Source organism: Porites lutea, chromosome 5 (genome assembly GCF_958299795.1).
Source record: "Porites lutea chromosome 5, jaPorLute2.1, whole genome shotgun sequence".
Taxonomy (NCBI): domain Eukaryota; kingdom Metazoa; phylum Cnidaria; class Anthozoa; order Scleractinia; family Poritidae; genus Porites; species Porites lutea.
The window spans coordinates 41,875,313-41,889,075 of NC_133205.1; the positions used below are offsets into that span (position 1 = coordinate 41,875,313).

General features: G+C 40.7%; 2 protein-coding genes across 2 annotated transcripts; one reads left to right on the forward strand and one right to left on the reverse strand.

Moving 5' to 3' along the window:
• Positions 1-2,887: 2,887 nt before the first annotated feature.
• On the reverse strand, positions 2,888-5,029 carry LOC140938974 (acyl-coenzyme A thioesterase 11-like). Its single transcript, XM_073388520.1, has one exon. It carries the CDS (start codon positions 5,027-5,029, stop codon positions 3,350-3,352), a length of 1,680 nt encoding a protein of 559 aa, XP_073244621.1. The 3' UTR covers positions 2,888-3,349.
• Positions 5,030-9,782: 4,753 nt separating this feature from the next.
• On the forward strand, positions 9,783-13,498 carry LOC140938932 (carbohydrate sulfotransferase 9-like). Its single transcript, XM_073388464.1, has 3 exons — positions 9,783-10,011; positions 12,051-12,088; positions 12,605-13,498. The coding sequence occupies exons 1-3, from the start codon at positions 9,921-9,923 to the stop codon at positions 13,490-13,492; spliced, it is 1,017 nt and encodes a 338-aa protein (XP_073244565.1). The 5' UTR covers positions 9,783-9,920; the 3' UTR covers positions 13,493-13,498.
• The last annotated feature ends 265 nt before the right edge of the window (positions 13,499-13,763 follow it).

Here is a 13,763-nt window from a genome sequence, read left to right on the forward strand (position 1 = left end):
GTTAATTTTTTCCCTAGACAATTCAAATTCCTTACACATGGGAAGATAGGTCGCTCTCACGCATACCAGCTTCCATGTAATTCAATTTCTTTTTTAAGAGCTGTTCTGCTAAATTCAATGTTTTATTTTAGAAGATAAATATTTAAGATGCTTTAGAATGTTTTGAAATATTTTGCTGTGTGATTTTCTTTGTCTTTTCCATGTTTTATCCTTTTGAGTTAAGTGTACATGCAGTATATGTGCTGCTTGGAACTCTAACACCCTGGGGGGGGGGGGAAGGAGGGGACTCCGCATATGAAAGTGGTGGGGATGCTCATCGTCTCACTTAGGGATGTAAATTTCGGATTTTGGTCTCATTTAGGGTGTTCTGGACAAAACGCCATCATATTTAGCCGTGAAGGTCTCGTTTAGGGTTGCCGGCGAAAAAATATAAAAACATATATTTGATATGTATATTTTTAATTCGTTTTGTTTACTCCATTCATATAATCTAAGTTTTCTCATTTGCCTGTGTTTTAACATGGTCTCGTTTAGGGATCAAAAAAGCTTGGGCCACGTCCAGATCGGTCTCCTTTAGGGATTTAATTCAAAATTTCCCACGAGCATCCCCACCCCTTACATATGCGAAGTCCCCCCTTCCCCGGGCTCTAACAGGTTGTTTTCGGAATTTTTTGTCTCTTCTGCTCTCGCAACTCTCGAAGAAGCGACAGCAGGCTATAGGTCTTCATTTCATTTAGTTAGAGTATCTTGCATTCAGAGTGTCTAAGATTACATCATTAATTTATAAATTAGTTTTAGATAGATGTTGCATAACGGTAAAATAATTGCACATATCACGTACAAGACATCTCATCGTCCCATTCTTACTCTTTAATTTACGTTCTCAATGATTCAAATCCTGATCTCAAAGACTTTAAAGAACTATGGGTTGGGAATAGTGTAGAACCGAGTGTTCAGCAAAAAAAGTTTATTGTGAAGGAGCTTATTATTGTAAGAAATGAGGTTATTTTATCATAACAATTATTTTAATTATTTTAACATAATAGTTTTAGGAAACTCATTAATTGATAATTGAACAATGCCTTGTTTAAAAGAAGATGTAACTAATTTCTAGCTGACCTTTGAACTGTTCTTTCGATAATTTGTTAATACTGTTAACTATACCAAATTAGCGCTTCCAAAGATCAGATGTGTAAACTAGTAATAGTTGACACTACAGCTGCGCCCGCTATGTATATTTTGTCGGTCAATGGTATTCTTGGCCGTTGTGCAGCTCTGAGAAATAATTTATAACGATTCATAATGAAGATTTTCATACATATTCCATACAAACCCAGAGATAAAAACAGGAAAAGCCAGGTTCCACGCACTGATTCAGTGTAAACCATAAGAAAAGATTTGATTAGAAGTTGGAATTTTTCGTTATTTCTCTTTCACTTTTTACATACAGTCCATTTTATTAGCCGGAAAGTAATAGTTAGAAATTAAAAGGTTTGATCAATTCAGGCTCTCGCGTTCTCACTTTTTTACATATTAGACAATGCTTTAAAAAAACTTTATAGAAGGACATCTGTGAGCAGGGAATACGTCAGCACAGAATTTAATCGTCGGCGAATTTCTGTAATCGACCATCGCCCCCAAAGAGAGAGATAGAGTGTGTGGCAAATTGTTTCCAATGAAAGATTTGTGAATGATAGGCTCTTGTCTGGCAAACTCTCCAAGTGTTTATACATGTTACACAGTTATACACGCCTTTTCACTTCATCCGCGCTTTGGAGTGTGTCTTTTGGTCCATTCAAAACAGCTGCCCTACAGAATGTCACTGATAAAAAGTAACGCAAAAGAGTATCGAAGTATGACAAGGCCTGTCCCGATTGTGCTCGACAACTTTTGAGCAACTTTTGGCTTTGGGAGCAACTTTTTGTGGTTTTAGCAACATGGAGATGAGCAATTTCTGAGCAAAATACAGGGTTCAGCACATATCAAGCGCGAAAAAGTCAACGAGTTGACTTTGAAGTTGACAGAAGTTCATAGAAAACTTCAAGATACGCGAATTTTTGGAGTGTTATCAACCCAGACATGCCGAAAGGTAAGCATAATAAGGAAAATTTCAATACACATTTCGATCAATTATAGAAAAAAAAAATTGATATTAAAAAGTAATGGTAACAGGACTGAGTGGAGTCCAATTCGGTCTGTAATCATAGGAGTGATTAACAAAATCGGACGACCGCGTAGCGGGAGTCCGATTTGTTTAATCACGAGTTGCACATGGAGGTTCGACTGTATTCGGAAATGTTTATCACAGCTGTTTCTGTTTTATTTTTGATCAAACTACGATGGCCCAAGAACAAAAATCATTATGATTCAGAAACAAGGTTAGCGGCGTTACTGGTGCAGAATCAGTCTTCACGCCCGAGGACACTCCGCATATGAAAGGGGTGGGGATGCTCGTCGGAAATTTTGAATTAAACCCCTAAAGGAGACCGATCTGGGGGTGGCCCAAGCTTCTTTTGATCCCTAAAAGAGACCATGTTAAAACACAGACAAATGGGAAAACTTGGATCATATGAATGGAGTAAATAAAACGAATTAAAAATATACATATCAAATATATATTTTTATATTTTTTCGCGTGCAGCCCTAAACGAGACCTTCACGGCTAAATATGATGACGTTTTGCCCAGAACACCCTAAATGAGACCAAAATCCGAAATTTACACCCCTAGGCGAGACGACGAGCATCCCACCACTTTCATATGCGGAGTCCCCCCGCCGGGTCTTCACCTTGTTTCGGACTAAAATAACGCCAAATTAAGGGTATCAAATGCTTGGTGGTCGCTAATAGACGTTTTTATTGATGTCCAAGTCTTTTCTACAATTATTTCTAGATTTAGCCTGCAAATACAGTCGTCTCTCCGCGCTCCACGCCGAAAAGATCTTTCCAGCGCTTCCAAAAGCTCTCTCAGTGTAGAGCCTTTTCTCCAGAAAGCGGCGGAAATCGAGCCTCGGTGCTCTTCCCTTCCAAATCACTTTCTTCTGGTTAGTTTTCGGTAAAGGCGATAAGATACCAAACTCTCTTTTTTGGTAAGCTTGTGCCTATTTTGGGACCTGAGAACTGTCCGCCTTATGAAGGAGTTACTCCTAATTCATAGTTGAGCCACAGACATGAACGTGAAAAAGAAAAACCGTGTTATGATATTAGACCTAACAATTTACAATTCAAGAATGTTTAATTGGGAAAATAATCCTCTGTTGAACAAGCTCAATGTTACTGGTACTGAAGATATGCCTAATTCAATGCCCCGCCCCCTCGTCTATGTCACAAGTCTAGCCACAGCCCAGAGGCTTATGTACTGCATGCATTTTTCAATAAAAATGCCTCGAGTGGCCTAAATCGCTTGACATAAAACTCTGTCGCACCAGCGAGGTCTCCCAATACGTACGGCTCCAGCTCACGAGTGGTTTGATTGATGTAAGTTATGGTCGACTTTCCCTTCTCCCCCTCAGTTTCTTTTATCAGCAATCCTGAACACAAGTGTTCTTTACGATTATACTCTGGAAAAGGTGGTAGAGTCGTCAATTTGACTGACCGGTAAGCAATCGTAAAGTGGTCTCTTGTGTCGCAAGGGATCCTGCGTGACACCAAAAGAACTACATCATCTGGTTTTGTTGCGTTACGTAAGTTGTTCTCCAAAACCATGTGAAGAATCTCGTCGTCATCGTCGACGACCTCTGCTACTTCTACTTTGATCAAAAGTGGGTCCCATTCTTTTCGACCATTTTCATTTCTTAACAGCGCAAACACTTCACCAGGAGGAACGGCTACACATAGAGTGGCCTTCACACAAAGGTAACTGTCGCTTTCACATTTGAAAAGCGTGACACCTGACGAGGATCGCACCTGTTCCCATTTGGTCAGTTCGTAAAGTTTCACCAGCGCTTCTACGTTGTTGTAGTTCAGCAGCTGACTTATATTGTGATTCCAAGGAATGGCGATGACGGGTCCCACCGATTTACGGATCTGTTCCCGCTCTAAGCGGAGGCGTTTCCTAGCCATAGCCTCACGCGCGCGTCGCTGTGCTTCTTCCGTGTCTAATCGCAAAGGTACCAGGATCTTCGGAACGCCAGTCTTGTCAGGTGCAACAAAAATCAAAAAAGCGCTGTTGACGTGTCGCACTTCACCTCCGATTGAATAAGCCTCTACTCGACATCCTACTTCCATATGCACGTCATACGTGTTATTAACCATAGTTTTAATGATTACCCGATCTCCGACCTTGATGGGACCTCGAAATTTGACCTCGTCAACAGCTCGCAGCTGCGGATGGGATCTGCAAAGGCGGGTAGCAGCGATGGTGCAGGCGGCTACCATCCAAGCCATCACTTGACCACCAAACGCTGTTTGATGATGGTTTGCATGTGGGGGAAGAACAAGCTCCACACTTTCTAGTGTAGTCTTGAAAGGCGAGATTTTCTCATCAGTGGACTTTGCATTCTCTGGCAGAGAAGTCCATTGTTGACTCTCGGTCTCGCCATTCTGCTTTAGCGCAAACTCTTTGAGGTTAGTCGGATACTGTATCCGCAATCTTCTTCTCTCGTTGGCTAGAGCATACTGTAATTTTTCCTCAGCCGTGAATGGCACAACAGGAGTCAACCGCTGTTTTTGATTGTCTTTATCAAACGCTACGAAAGTGAAAAAAGCATTGCAAACTTCTTGTACCTTGCCACTAAGAAGGTTCTCCACCTTTACCGAAACTCCAACCTCCATGCTCGTGTTGAACGCTCGATTCACTCGTGCCGTCAAGTTAACAACCTGGCCGACGTAGATTTGCTGTGCGAAATACAGCTCGTCCATGGACGCCGTCACACAAGATGCTCGAGCGTGTTTCTCGGCCGCGAGACACGCCACGGCGTCCATCCATTTCAACAGCTGTCCTCCACTGAGGCAATTTTCTTGCCGTTCGTTCGTGTGCGTTGGAAGAACAAGTTGATTCATTTCCACCTCCGAAGCATTTTTGTAGTCCATTATTAATATTGACAGTCAGTTTTTTTTTAAAACAGCTAGTGAATCACTCTTCGGTAACTCCGCATTTATCAATGACTTTTACATAATCTGCCTCGTTCTTGCATAACCAAATTCAGAGGGAAAATGCTAACTTTATCTCCTCTTTGACGTTCGGTGAAGTGGTTTAAAAATCCTTAAGCAACAAATCAGTTACATCACAAATATTGTAAACAGGGATATAGATTTGCATATGCCTGATCAGAGATTTGTTTGCGTAACGCCTTGAGATGCATAAATCAGTAACGACACATGGAGACGTCCTGCGGTCCTACGCAAGTCGTGAAAGCCAAAGAAAGTATGACTGATAAAAGGAGACCGGTTTATCTGAATTTCAGTGTCCTATAAGCCTTTTTGACCAAATGTCGCATTAGGAAAGATTTTACTTAAAACCCTATAAAGTGACACAATAGCTGACACATTTTCCGCGTTCTTTCGTCTACGTTTTGTTTTTGTTTCTTTTTTCATCTTAATATTTAACTGAGAATTTTTATTTATTATCATCATTATTATTTTACTGCTTCTTGTTCTCTCTAGATTTTTCTTGGCGGCAAAGTTTTCACGAAAACGACAAGGGACTTGTAATGTGTTACACAGTGTTTTTTTTTTTCGTCACGCAACGCTCCACCCCAAAAAGGAACTGAACGTGATTTTGAGATATTAGGGACTTTAAGATCCAACGACGCGGACGGCAACGAGAAGGTAAAGAAAACAATAGGTTTAATAAGCAAAACAACAACTTCGCACTTGCATCACACTTTTTTTGTACATTTCTTTACCGTTTTTACACGACTACGACGTGGAAATGCCTTATTTCGCGTTTTATAGAGGACGTAAACAAGCAACGACGAAATTAATTTTATTTCTCTTTCTGAGCTTGGATATGGTCACTTGAAATTAAGGCTTCAGGAGGGTTCGCCCACATTTGACAAAGTAAGTGGGTAGGAATAATCGCTATAAAGACTGAAAGAACGCAAATTCACTTTTTAAGCGACGCTCTCGTTGTCGTCGCGTCGTTGGATCCTAAAGTGAACTTACTGCAATTGCACCTCATTTACGTGATCGTGATGCGTTATAGCTCATTTTTTTCCCATGTGATGTGTGATGGTCTAAAAAAGTCAGCGTGATGCATGAGAGTGTGCCTTAGTTTTGTTTCTTAGTATTTGTAGCAATTTTCTTTGTTGTAACCGCACAATGGCACAATGGCGGAATATAATTCGTCTCTAGTATAAATTCGGTGCTAAGACGAATTATGGGCAAAATTCGTCTGAGGCCGATTCGTCTGTTATGTATCGGTCAAATCGAAGCTTCAACATGCCCCCCCCGGGCATACCCCGGGCATTTGACACCTTTGCTGTCCCGGGGAGGAGGGAATTTGATTATCAGAGTCTTCCAGGGGGTGGGGAATTTGATCCCCATGCTTTAGGGGTGGGGAATTTGAACTGCACCCTCGATTTCATGTAAAATCTTTGGTGTGGTGAGCTATCATGGCGGACGCGGTGTTAGAGGATTTTCGTGGAAAAGATTGTGCCTTTGTGGCCAATTGGTTACGAGGAGAGGGCTTAAACAAGCTTTGTGCCGTATTTGAAGTATTTAATTTTTAAAATTTTTAATTGGATGCAGGCTTTGAATGTATGAATGTATTTTATTGTTGTGTTTACAATGAAATACAATAAAATGGGTGGGGCCCCACCCATTTTTTGAGGGAAAAGCCCTGGGGACGAGGTTGCTATACCGGCGATAAAATAAAATAAAAAGCCCAGGTCAACTACTTTGACCTATTGCAAGTATGTTAATTAATAAGGTGAGCAATGATGCATGTCAGTGAAATGGTCATGATGTAGTAATCTCAATAGGTGGGATCTTTTTTTATAGAACGCTTTGTATGTTGCATGATGAAGAAAAGCTGAGCATTCAGTGACCTTGTAGTAGCGATTTCCGCCGCTTTGCACGAGACTTTTGTTCATAGTAAATACGCTAACAGTGTTTCTCAGTTTTTGTTATATTTATAAAAATTTTGTTCGACATCTGAAGGCGTTTCCACCATCCTTCTGTCATTTTTGTGCCTGTGAAATGTCCCCGGGGTGGGGGCATTTGATCACCTGAATGAACCCTAGTGTGGGGCATTTGAACGGCATTTTGGCCCGGGTAGGGGGGAATTTGAACAATAATTTTCAAAAAAGTCAAATGCCCGGGGGGTTGCCCGGGGGGGGCATGTTGAAGCTTCGATTTGACCGATACATTAGCACGTCTTAAAGACGTGCTAAATTTATATCTAGACGGAATGTAGACAGTTTTTTGACGAAGCTCCACATGAGAGGGACTGGTTTCTATATTTTCGCAGTGTTTCCTGTTTCCCGCGTAAATTATAGTCTAATTATAAATCCGAAGACGAATTTTGACGGATAATTTGTCTAGATATTTTACGCGGGAGACAGGAAACACTGCGAAAATATAGAAACCAGTCCCTCTCATGTGGAACTTCGTCAAAAAAACCGTTTACATTCCGTCTAGATATAAATTTAGCACGTCTTCAAGACGTGCTAACAGACGAATCGGCCGGCGAATTATCCGTCTGATGGATAATCCGTCTAGACGGATAACTCGTCTCTGGTATAAATTCGGCCAATGCATGATTTTCCGCTAGCCGTCACGTGTAGTTTTTTCTAAGGCTCGGAGAAATTCGACGGGTAACCATATCGATCAAGAAACTTCTTTATTACTGTTGAACTCTAGCCAGCGAAAAGAGCCGTTTCTCGTCGCTCCTCACAGCTGGGGACGTTTCGCCAAGGGGACGGTTTCTCGATCCTCGCGAAACGTCCCCCAGCGGCGATGAGCGAGCAGAAACGTCTGTTTTCGCAGGCTAGTTGAACTCGGAACCTACTACAGCGTTCGCCCCAACACGTTACAACGGGATTGCTGTAAGCCGGTTGGCACAATAAACTCTTAAGTCTTGTGGAATCTGTGAGTCTTTTTAAGCCCGGTTTACACTACAGAAAATTTTTGGCACGGCTCGGGTGAAATTGGCACGGGTGCCCAAAAAGAGCTCGGCAAAACTTTGTTTACACTACACCAGACCATTTTTACCGCACCAAAAATACCGTACCAAAATTTTTTGGCCCGCGTAAGTTCTCTTGGAGACATGCGCAGTTCAATTAGAAGCAAAGATGGACGACGAAGCCTTCTTCCTGCTGTATCTCTTAAGAAAGACGTTTCACAAAGTTCAAAGCTCAACTATGGACACTGAAGTTGGCAAAAATTTGCCGGCAAGAATCCTCTACCTTAAAAAAAAAGTAAACAAGGAAACATTTTAAGTTTCTTGCGGCTATAATGTTGACAAATCCACCCATCGATAGAGGCGTTTGGTCGCTTCTTTCATAATTGTAAGTAATTCTTTTACGTCGCTTTCTTTCCAAGAACGTCCGCGTGATTTTGGTGGAGAAACGAGCAGCCATGTTGAAGTATACGCAAGAAAACCGCTAGACTATATGAAAGGAGGCTCCAATTTGACCCGTTAAAGCGTTTACACTACATGTTCTATCCGAACCGTGCTGTTTTTTCTTTTTTAGCACCCGTACCATTTTCACCCGTGCTCGGACTACCTTTCCGAAGGTCCCAGCACGGGTACAAATTTTGGTTCGGCATGGTTGAAATTTGGTACGGACAGGTTTTTTACACTGCAAATTTTATCCGAGCCGAACCCTCTTTTTGGGACCCGTGCCATTTTCACCCGAGCCGTGCCAGAAATTTTCTGTAGTGTAAACCGGGGTTTAGTGTTATTTGCTATACCTGATGTAAAGATAACTGGTCTTAAATCATATATTTGAAAATCATATACAGAATCAATTCAAACTTTTACAAGCTAAGCTTCCATGTTAATCAACGGAGCCTCCTCCTATGGCGAAGGGAGTCTCTGTCGTATCATTTTTTTAAAGTAGATGCTGTAGATGCCTACAACTTTGTGTCATATTCACTACTTTAACATTGCTCATACACCGAATGCTTGTTTACCTCTCAAAATTTTGCAAAAGCATTGTAGTCCATTTTTCTTGGGACGTCTGGAAATTGGAAAAATCAGAAACTAATTACAAATTTTGGGGATTAAAAGGCGTATTATGGGCAATGTGTGAATGGTGAATCAACGGGATAAAAAGCATTTTGATTAAATCTAATTTACATGCAAGAGTACTGAAATCTATTCGACAGCTGTGTAAACAAATGTTTAGTAGCATAGATACCAAAATTGTTTTCCATTTTCCAGGTGTACGTTGACTCGTTCATGCCCACTATTCAAATCACATGTATTGAAGAGATCAATAAACGCTTTATTCTGGATTAACATGTAAAATGAAAATAATCTTAAAATCACATAAACCAAATAATACTACTGGTTTTTTATATTCGAACGAAATCAGTATTTTCCTGCCAATTTAAACGAATTCTTAACATAGACCTCCTATAGACCACTGTTTCAGAAAATCATTGGATCACCAGCTCAGATTTTTAGTAGATCAATTAATAAATGTTTTTCTTTTCTGTCTTCTTGCCTATCAAACGTTGGAGTAGCAGACATTGGATTTGGCTGAACTATTAAACTCCCTCGACGGTGTTTGCATTAATTAGTTAAACTGTAAAACACACAAATGCAAATCAGCATAATAATTACTTCATAACTGGGAATTCATCAAGATCTGTGTTCCTTCGGGTGTTGGAAACTTCTTAAGGATGTAATTCAATGCAAATTTATCTTTCGCGGAGGTACACCAGAACAGACCACATTTTGTGAAGAGACTTCATCTGGCCAATATATTTCTTTGTGTCCGCAGAGATTTTTTATCATTGCTATTTCGAAAACATGGAATGGAAATTTCGCGTCTTACTTTCCTTGGTTATCTTCGTAATATTTGGAGTACTGATAATGCTATCGTCGACAGAAATCAAGAAAGGTAAGAGTGCAATAAATTTGAAAAATAATGGCGCAATTCATGGTTTTTGTTACCTCGACTATGACTAAAACTGATCGGGATTTAACATAGGGATGATCGCATTTTTTTGCTTTATCGTATTTGCTGCAAAACGTCTTAACTTGAGTGGTTCTATAAACAGTTACCGTTAGCAAGGATAGTAAGGATTTATTTCTACCATCATTTAGATAAAATTTGAATCCATCATTTTAAAAAAATAATATTCAAAAAGTCTCGTCCAAAGACGGAGGTATAATCAGTATAACCTGCTGGAAATAAAATACGTCACGATGAATCTTGCTGTTTCAGTATTCTAATCTCTCAGCATGATTTCAAGTCACAATTTTAATGAAGAATACGTTTCAAAAGCTCTTTCTTTCTCAGAACGATTTGAATTTATGTCTTCTTCAGTGAATCGACAGACGAGATCACGTGACTTCGTGAGGCACGTAAAATTGTTCTGTTTTGTGGCGGTCGCTCTGAGAGAGGAAATTCTGTTATACATGTTTAAGCCAGAGTAAAGAGACAACAATTTGACCTCAGTGAAATTTAAGAGCCAATCATGGACTTACTCTGCCTTCAAGATTTCGAAAAAAATCTTTTGTGCCTGCAAATTCAAACAAATTTCCGATCTAGTGTTCCTAAGGGTTGATAGTGTTGATATTGGTAATTAGTTATGACATGCATGTCACCCTATGCTTACAGTTTTAAAGTCATGTATTTCTTCTGTTGTTTCAAAACAAAGCCGACAACCATCATGCTATAATTGTCCTCCCCTTTCATCTTCCACATCACTCACGTATTACTTCAGTTACTTCGTTCTTGTTGACACGAGAACATAACTCTCCTTTAAAACTGTTCCTCTTTGCTCTTTTAAGTGTGGCCAAAGCTTCACACACGTTACAGGATTTTGAGTTTCTCAGCCTCGGCAAAAATTATGGATGAAAAGCGTCCATTCATTCCGGAGGGTTTAGAATGCCGAGCACAGAAAGAAAAAGGCTTTTATCCTAGAATTTTGTAGCTTTTTTGTCGCCTTGGAATTGCCATGTTTTGGCCAGAATGTCAGTTCTGACGGTTGAAATAACCTGCGGCTTGTTTTGATAGGTCTTGCCATTTATCATTTCTCGGTGTTTCGCCTAAGTGAATCTTTTTACTGAGGCTAATTGTTCAGCTTTACGGGATAGCTTTTGCGCTGCCACGAAAATGATAAGGGATACGGCTTCTGTTGGCACACAAGAACGGCGATTGCGGCGCGACCGCTGTGACGAAGATCGGATAGGTTTTCAGTGTGCCATACTTTGGTGCAGTGTGAACCAAGAGAGACAGACATTCTTCTCTGGGTGTGAACACAATAAGTAGGAGCGAGGACTGAATATTCAGGAGTAAGGACTGCACCAACCCTCTCCAGGAAAGACTTGTCCCGCTCCAGGCTGTTGCTCTTCGTGCTGCACCCGACGTCATGCAGCTTTTCGTGGCGCAACGAAAAGCTATCCACTATCCGGTATAGTCTATTTATTTATTTACCAGCTTTTCTGGACATAGGCCTGCCCAGAGGGAATACGCACGAACGGGACTCGGGTCCCATGCGAGGTGCCATCCCTACCCAAACCCACAACCCGTAAAGGTTGACCACACCACCGAGGTCTACAACCCCTACTCTTTTCGAATAGTGAAGTGCGTTCTCTTAAGTCCCACAAAAACAATTAAATCAGTGAAAGTGCTGTGAGACGGGACCTACGGTTTTTCGTCCTTATCTGAGAAGACTAGAAAGTCTAACCATTTGCAGATGTCCGGTTACAAAGGCTGCACTTTCTTCTCACTCTCAGTTAATTAAAGACCCTGTGTGTTTTTTCCGGCCGGGGCTTAAACCAGCGAGACCGGCGCTCTCCAAACTGAGCTAACCAGGCGGCGGTCAAAACGGTCTGAGCATAACCTTATATTAGTTTTCCTAGTATCGCCCAGGCCTGAGAAAGGCCATTGTCTGTTGAAACGTAGCGATGTAAATTTTTCTCTCTTTTCAGTTTCAGAAGCGCGGATTGCAATCCAGACTGATGTGTCGGTAAGTAATAGAACATATAGTGTAACTATTACTGAATTAAATTGAGTAAAAAACAAAATACAGCCCTTAATCGTCCTCATCAAATTAGATACCTCAGCACTTAAATTAGCCTGTGAACAGCAGACGCATTTCCGGTCGTCTCTTCTCTCCCTCCGAAAAATTTCGGAGGGAGAGAAGCGACGACCAGAAATGCGTCTGCTGTTCGCAGGTAGCCTGAGTATCAGGCGTTTCTGGGAGAAAAGAGGAAAGATGGAAGCGAAAAAGAGAGAGAGCTGAAGGAGAGAAACCTTTCCTTTCTCTTCTCCCCCTCCCCCCTCCCCCATCTAAAATCTCCTCTCCCCAAGCCCCTTAGGAAGGCCTGATACGTAGGCTATTCGCAGGCTACACTTAAATGGACGACCATGTGATAAGAATTTTGTAACGACGTTTAATATTCATTGAATATGCGTTTTAGGCAGGTTTTTAATGTAGCTATCAGGAAAGACTGAAAACCTAATTGTTTTGTTATTTTCACAGACAGTGACGGCCATATCAGCACAAGAACTTTTCCTGACTAAACTAGCCGAAAGGCAAGAAATGAGGATACAACAACTGAAAAATTACTGCTTGGAACATTCAAACGAAAAGTTACCGTGGGACAGAAAACGGCAACTCGGGCAATTTCTTATCGACGATGACAATAAATTTATTTACTGTGCCGTTCCTAAGGTGGGAACCACACCCATGAGGATGACGCTACTGCGTTTGAGGAACGACAGCAGAATCAAACTTACGGGAGGTTCAGTTCATCTTCCTAAATACTGGAGACGTTTAAGTGATCAAGAATTCAACGAAACAGAGTTATCCAAACGTCAAAATACACATTTCAAGTTTCTGTTTGTTCGAGAGCCGTTTCACCGACTTCTGTCCGGCTACAAAGATAAATTCTTTGGAAAAAACAGAGTTTATACCAACGGATATCGTCGACTAATAGTGAAAGCTTTGAGGCCACAGGATGAGGAGAAGGTTGCAACAGAGACGAATAACGTTACATTCACCGAGTTTCTTACGTATCTCTTATCTGATAGAAACCCGATGATTCGCGATGGTCATTGGAAGCAAGCACAAAAACTTTGCTTTCCGTGCGCTTTTGACTTCGACTTTATCGGCCATTTTGAGACGCTTCAAGAGGACGCCGATTATTTGATAAGCAAAACGGTTTTTAATGGCCGTGTTAAATTCCCAGTCGTACGTACGTCACAGGTTTCTAGCGATTTTTTGGAGTATTACTCAGAAGTTCCAAAAGAAATAATATTCAAACTGGGAGAAGCTTTCAGGAGTGACTTTGAAATGTTTGGTTATGCATTCCCTGGACCTCTAAAAAGTTTACTTAAAAACTATTTTAATAGTAGTACCCAAAGTTAAAATCTTTGATTTTTTGACAAAAAAAAATTAAATTATTAGGATTTATAGCTAGAACGTTGTTTATTAGAAGAATATTTAATATTAAACAAATTATTGCGGGCGAGAAAACTGAGAGCCGCAGAATAAAACTTGGAGGCAATGGCCATTGTATGTATGTATGTATGTATGTATGTATGTATGTATGTATGTATGTATGTATGTATGTATGTATGTATGTATGTATGTATGTATGTATGTATGTAAATCTTTATTTAAACACGGGAAATCATCA

Bases quoted from the DNA above. Each gene is read 5' to 3' on its own strand.
- LOC140938974 (XM_073388520.1), bottom strand. From the start codon at position 5,029: ATGGACTACAAAAATGCTTCGGAGGTGGAAATGAATCAACTTGTTCTT.
- LOC140938932 (XM_073388464.1), top strand. From the start codon at position 9,921: ATGGAATGGAAATTTCGCGTCTTACTTTCCTTGGTTATCTTCGTAATA. The intron at 10,012-12,050 runs GTAAGAGTGCAA...CTCTCTTTTCAG, and splicing joins GTCGACAGAAATCAAGAAAG to TTTCAGAAGCGCGGATTGCA. The intron at 12,089-12,604 runs GTAAGTAATAGA...TTATTTTCACAG, and splicing joins CAATCCAGACTGATGTGTCG to ACAGTGACGGCCATATCAGC.